The following is a 6,458-nucleotide window of genomic DNA, read 5'->3' as shown; positions in this document are numbered from 1 at the left end:
ACTGTCATCGTAACTCTTTATTATAAAGATGTATTTACACGGAATAAATCTTTACAGACATGAGACACGTGGTCAACGGGACCCGGCAGCACTCAGAGCAAGGGTCCCCCCTTTGGCATAGTCAGTGTTTGACACAGACACCCCAGTGCCCCCCCATGCTCCCAGTGCCCCATGGAGTGGAGCAGGGCAGAGGGGCCCAGAGCCCCACGCTGTGTCCTGGGTGGGCGCCCCACGCCTCGGGGGTCCCCAGGAGGTGGGTCTGCCAGTGGGGGGGTACCCCATGCTCACCAGGGAGGGGAGGGCAGCTCACCCAGGGTGTGGGATTAGCACCATGGGAATAAATAGACCCCCCAGGACAAGCTACGTGCTCGCCCCAGCGTGTGGGCCACAGGGAGGGATGGGGCAGGAGCCCCGAGGGAGCTCACAGACCCCTGCGGAGAAGCTCCTCCGCCTGACAAAGTGCTTTGCGCAGAGCCCGGGGGTCCCAGCGAGCCGATGCCCAGGGCAGCCCCGTGTCCACTGGGACAGGGGTGTCACGGCAGCCCCCGGTCTCACCACGGGCTGCACAGGCGACCTGCTCCCGGCCACCCCAGGAGGCGGGGGGGGAGGCAGGAGGCACCCACGGCACCAGACACGGAGCCAGGGCCACCAGGGACGGCCGCAGGGAGGAGGTGACGCCAGCCGAGGGCTCAGAGGTGGCACCCTGCGCTCGGGGCCGGCAGTCGAGCGGAGCAGGCTAGGACACAGAGCGGGCGATGGGAGCCGCGTCCCTGGAGGGCTGGTGGCAACCCTGCAACGAGAGCAAACCCAGGTACGCGTGAGTCCCCTCCCGGCAGCGTCACGCGTGTCCCCTTGTCCCCCTCACCTCCCGCTGCTCCTCACCTGCCTCAGAAGGGCATGGGGCCCTTGTGGGAGAGCCGGGGCCGGGGTCGCCGGTACCTCCGTGCACCCCCTGGCCGGTGCCCGGCCCCGCGCCGCGCACCCCGCGGCCTCACCAGGGTTCGGATGAGACCATCCTCCGCATCCTTCCCGTCCGGCGCCTGGCCCAGCGGCCCTGGGGACGGCAGGAAGAGCGTTAGCCGTGTCCCCCCACCCTGCCCGTGGGACGGGGATGCTGTGGCGCTTGCCCGCGGCAGGCAGGGCCCTGCCCGTTTCCTGAATTGCCCCCAGCAGGAGCCATTCGCCGGCCGAGTGCTTCCTGCGCCGAGGCGGCCAGGCCACCTGCGCCGAGCATGGCCACCACCTCGTGCGGCCACTGCTGCCGGCCTCAGCGCGGGACACTGAGCAGCCCAACCTCGGGCTTTGGCCCCCGACCCTCCCCAGAGCCACCCTCCTGCACCAGCAGCGGGGCAGCGCCCACCCAGACCCCCAGCCCTCGCCCTGCAGCCGGCTCCCCGCTGCTCCGCTGGCAGAGATGCTCCGGTCCCAGCACCACCAGTCACATGTGTGGCGAGCTGGGACAGGGCTCGCAGCCGGGCAAGGGGTCCGAGCCCCGCCGTGGGCAGCGTGGCAGGGCCGTGGCTCCCGCCGCCAGCCATGCCCTGGGCTGTCACCCGCGGCACCAGGCGGGTCGTGCCCCGGTGGCAGCGACGGCTCCCGGCCCTCGCCCAGCTGTTGTTCCGCTCGGCCGCCCGGAGGGATAGTGGGGGGGTTTGTTGGCACCATGAAAAGCGCTTTGTCCTCCCCTCACACCCCCCCAGCTCCTCAGCCGGCACGGGCAGGGGGTGCCAAGCCCCCCCTGCCATGAGCCCCGCTCCGACCACGCTCACCCGGTCACCGTCCCCTCCATCCTCCCCGCTGCACCGAGCGATGCCGGACCGAGGGATGGCGGGGGGGGCTCGGAAGGTGGGGGGGGGTGTTGTATGTGTGTGCGTCCCCCCCTCTCAACTCGGGGGTCCCAGCACTCACCGGCGGCGACCAGGGCGAGCCAGAGGAGGAGCAGCAGCAGCGCCAGGAGGAGCCAGCGCGGCGCGGCCATGCTGGGGGGGCGGCGGGAGGCGGCGGTGATGGCCCCGCTCCGGGGGGAGCCGCATTTGTAGGCGGTGAGAACCCGGCCCGGCCCCCCCCCGCCCGGTCATGTGGCCACCGGGCCCCCGGGGCGGGAGGGGGGGGTCCCGGGAGGGGTGCGGGCGATGGGGCGGGGCGGGGCGGTCCCGCCCCGCCCCGCCCCATCGCCCGCACCCCTCCCGGGACCCCCCCCCCAAGCCTTATCCCCCCCCCAGGAACCCCTCCCCGAGTCTTTTCCCCCCCATTCTGGGGATCGCCCGCCCCCCCAGCCCCGTCTCAGACACCCAGCCCCCCCCCGCAGTCCTGGTCCTGGGATCCCCCTCCCACCCTGGCCCCAGGAGCCCCCTCCCATGCTGGCCCTGGGACACCCCTCCCCCCCCCATATTGGCCCAGGACCCCCCTCCCATCATGGTACTGGGACCTCCCTTTTCCCAGCCTGGCCCCAGGACCCCCCCCACAGCCCAGCTCTGGGTTATCCCCCTCCCATCCTGGCCCTGGGACCCCCCCTCCCAGCCTAATCCTGGGATCCTGGGACTCTCCGCCCTGCCTGGCCCCCCCCTTCCCTCTTCCCCTGACACCCAAGGGGGCAGGAGGCTGTGCTGTCACCCCCCCTTCCATGCCCACTGCCCCCGGCAGCCCCTTTACCCCCCCCAGCCAGGCAGTGCCCGCAGAGGGGTCCACCTGCAGCTCCCCCCCCTGCTGCCCCCCATGTCATCAGCCACTGACTGGGGAGCGGGGCACGAAGCCCCCTATGCCGGGGCAATGGTGAGGGTGCCACCGCCGGGAGGGGAGACAGACCGACGCTGCAGGATGGGCACTGCAGCCTCCGGCTCTGCGCTGGGTGGGACATGGCGGGGGCTAAAGCACCCTGGGCCCCCCCCCCCATGCACAGCGGTGCCATGGGTGCTGGTCCTGCGTGGCCTGGGGGCTGCCTCAGCCCCTCGCCCACCCGGCTGTGCGGGTGCAGCCGCCGGCACGGTGACGAAGGCAGAACCGGGGTCTCCCTCAGCCTGGGGACCCCCTCGCCTGCAGCCAGGTGCTGCCGGGGAGGCCACGGGAACCACGCACCGAGCCAGGACATCGCCCGTCAGCACCCGCAGACATCACTGGGGGGGTTGGGGAGCCCCAACCCTGTTCGTAACACGCCCCCAAGCACCCTGGGGGTGAGGGCTGCCGGGACCCCCCCAGGCTGCCCCTCGGGGGTTTGGGGCTGGGAGATGGCAGCAGGGGAGGGGGCAGTCGGGGCACACTGCAAAACCACATGCGCCAAGGACGGCCGCGGTGACAGCCACAGCACGCTGGGGACACACGCTGGGCTCTGCAGTCGGGAAGCGGCTCCTCCAGGTCCCCTGGGCAGGGTGTGGGTGCAGGCGTGCATTGGGTTGGGTGGCCAGGTTTTGGTGGCAGGGGGCTGCAGTGGGGCTTCTGTCAGAAGATGCCGGGAGCTTCCCCCGTGTCCAACAGAGCCAATGCCAGCCGGTTCCAAGGGGGACCCACTGCTGGCCAAGGCTGAGCCCATCAGTGACAGTGGTAGCCATTCTGGGATAATATGTTTAGGAAAGGGAAAAAACCGCTGTGCAACAGCAGCCGGAGAGAGGAGTGAGAATGTGTGAGAGCAACAGCTCTGCAGACACCAAGGTCAGAGAAGAAGGAGGAGGAGGAGGAGGAGGTGCTCCAGGCACCGGAGCAGAGATTCCCCTGCAGCCCCTGGTGAAGCCCGTGGTGAGGCCGGCGGTGTCCTTCAGCCCGTGGAGGTCCACGGTGGAGCTGGGGGCTGCCCAAAGGATGCTGTGACCCTGTCGAGACAGGACCCCACGCTGGAGCAGCTCGTGGAGGACTGTCTCCCGTGGGAGGGACCCCACGCTGGAGCAGGGGAGAGTGTGAGGAGGAAGGAGCAGCAGAGACAACGTGTGATGACCCCACCACAACCCCCATTCCTGATCCCCCTGCGCTGGCGGAGGAGGTGGAGAAATGGGGAGTGAAGTTGAGCCTGGGAAGAAGGGAGAGGTGGGGGGGAGGGTGTTTTGAGATTTAGGTTTTATTTCTCGTTATCCTCCTCTGATTTGATTGGTAACACATTAATTTTTCCCCAAGTGAAGTCTGTTTTGCCCGTGACTGTAATTGGTGTGTGTGTTCTGTCCTTATCTCGACCCAGGAGCCTTTCGTTGTATTTTCTCTCCCCTCTCCCACTGAGGAGGGGGTGACTGAAGGTTTTGGTGGGCACGGGGCATCCAGCTGGGGTCAGGCCCCCCCAAGGTACGGGGTATCGCCCCTGCAGAAAGTGGGTGACAAGTACAACCGCTCCCTGGGACAGCACCGACATCGGGAGAGTGAGAGGTGGCCTTGCCCCGCCAGCACCCCAGCGTGCAGGGGGGGCTGTACTGGGGGGGTAGGGGAGAGAGGGGTGTATGGGGGGCTCTACAGGAGGGGCCGTACTGGGGGGTGCTGTAGGAGGAGCTGCAGGGGGTGTGTGGGGTGGGAGGCTGTACGGGGTTTGTGGGGAGAGGGGATGCTGAGGGTGCGGGGAGGGGGCTGTACAGGAGGGGCCGTAACGGGGGGGCTGTAAGAGGGGCTACGGGGGGGCGCAGGGACCATGTCGCAGCCCTGCAGGTGTCCGTAGGAGAACATCCTCCACGCCTGTTCCTGTCCCGCTGGTTGTGCCCCCCCCGCACCACCGCAGCCTGGCCAGGGGCTCTGGGCATGTTGGCCTGCAGCCCCAAAGCGGGGTGTTCCTTCGGGGGGGGCAGCTGGATCCCCAGACCTGCAGGCCAGCTGCCAGGCTCCGGGGCACAGCGGGGACCCCCACGTCCCACCCCCTGGGCACACATCCCCTGCTGGGCTCTGGGGCAGGCAGGGGCTGGCATGCCCTGCCTTCGCGAGGGGTTGTGGCGGCGTCCCCCCTGCCACCCCTCGCCTTCCGCATTCCTGCGGCCGCGCACACCCTCCCTCCCTCCCCAACCCGCGTCCTGTTTGCCGGGCGCGTCACCCCGGCCTGAGTCACCCCGCGGCCTCCGCAGGTGACGGAAGGCCAACAATAGCCCACAAAGGGAGGATGTCCCCCCAAAGCCTTCCTCCGGCTCGTCTTCGAGGAAACCTCCCGCGGGAGGGAAGGGCCCCACCGGACGCGCGGCGGCCGATGAGCTTCGTCCTGTTGACGCTGGCTTGCTCGGGGTGGCATGCGGCCCCGGGGGTCCCCAGGGACGGCCGGTGCCACCCTCCCATGCTGGGCGAGGAGGAGGAGGAGGGATGTGCAGTCGCAGGGGCTGACGCTGTACCCGTGGTGACGGGACAAGCCAGCCTCAGCCCCATCTCTTGGATGCGGCATGGGGGGGTGGCATCGCGGAGTTGAGCTCAGAGGTCGGGAATAAGGGGGTTGGGGGACACCCTTGTCACCATGCGGATCCCGTGGGACTGGGCGTGCAGCTCTGCGGTGACGGGCGGCTGGCGGGGAGGGCGGCGGGGGACGGGGGGACAGGGCACCGCTGCGGGTGTAGCCCCCACCCTGGCACTGGGCAGGGACCGGGCGGGGAGGATGGAAGCATCATTAGCACATCTCACTAATTAGCAGGATGGCAGCAAACCGCTGCCTGCCTGTCACCACGGCAACCGCGTCACTCATCCTTGAGAAACTTTGGTTGCCATAACAATTACGGGCAGCTTTGGTGTCACCCTGCGCCCCCCTCCCTCCTGTCCCTGTCCTGCCCGCACCGGGGCTGCTGGGGCCGGGGGTCCCCCGCCGCCCCCCTCCTGCGCTCCTCCGAGCGGGGGACCCATGGCGATGCCAGGAACAGGCAGCCCGAGAGCATCCGTGGCATAAGTGTCCCCCCCCCGCAGCAGGGGGACAGGATGGCGACGGGACCACCAGGCTCTGCTGCTGCTGGCCCCCGCGCTGCCCCGGAGCTGGGGCAGGACCGGGCGGGCGGGCAGGGGACAGGAGAGGGGGACGAGGGGACAGGGGGCTGTGCAGCTCCACAGCGCGGTCCTGGTGCCACCTCGTGGTGAGCAGCATCCCGGCGACACAGCTGGACGGTGGCTGCGGTGACACAGCTGGACAGTCCCTGCGCGGAGCAGACAGCCGGACAACCCCCCTGCGGGACGGACAGCCGCTGCGTGGGCTCAGGAGTCACTCGGTGGCCCAGTCGGGTGGTGGCCGTGCAGGCACGGTGTCCCCCAACCCTCCAGGCCCGGGGCCAGGCTGCTCCCCAGCCCCAGGGCAGGGGGGCTGCCCCACACCTCAGGGGGGCTGGTCACCGGCCCCACCAGGGAGTGCCAGGAGCGCAGTGCCCTGAGCCCCACATCCCTGCCGGCATCCCTGCTGGAATCCCTGCTGGCATGCCGGCCTTCATCCCTGCCTGCAACCCTGCCTGCATCCCTGCCAGCATCCCTGCCGGCATCCCTGCCTGCATCCCGGCCTGCATCCCTGCTGGAATCCCTGCTGGCATCCCTGCCAG

General features: G+C 69.6%; 1 protein-coding gene across 1 annotated transcript; it reads right to left on the bottom strand.

Moving 5' to 3' along the window:
• On the bottom strand, positions 1-2,026 carry APLN (apelin). Its single transcript, XM_074601229.1, has 3 exons — positions 1,909-2,026; positions 883-1,054; positions 1-790 (listed from the first exon to the last, which is right to left on the bottom strand). The coding sequence occupies exons 1-2, from the start codon at positions 1,976-1,978 to the stop codon at positions 888-890; spliced, it is 237 nt and encodes a 78-aa protein (XP_074457330.1). The 5' UTR covers positions 1,979-2,026; the 3' UTR covers positions 1-790; positions 883-887.
• Between the last annotated feature and the right edge of the window lie 4,432 nt (positions 2,027-6,458).

The sequence above is a fragment of the Larus michahellis genome, chromosome 9 (genome assembly GCF_964199755.1).
Source record: "Larus michahellis chromosome 9, bLarMic1.1, whole genome shotgun sequence".
Taxonomy (NCBI): domain Eukaryota; kingdom Metazoa; phylum Chordata; class Aves; order Charadriiformes; family Laridae; genus Larus; species Larus michahellis.
Note: the sequence above shows the minus strand (reverse complement) of the source record. Positions and strands in the feature narration are given on the sequence as shown.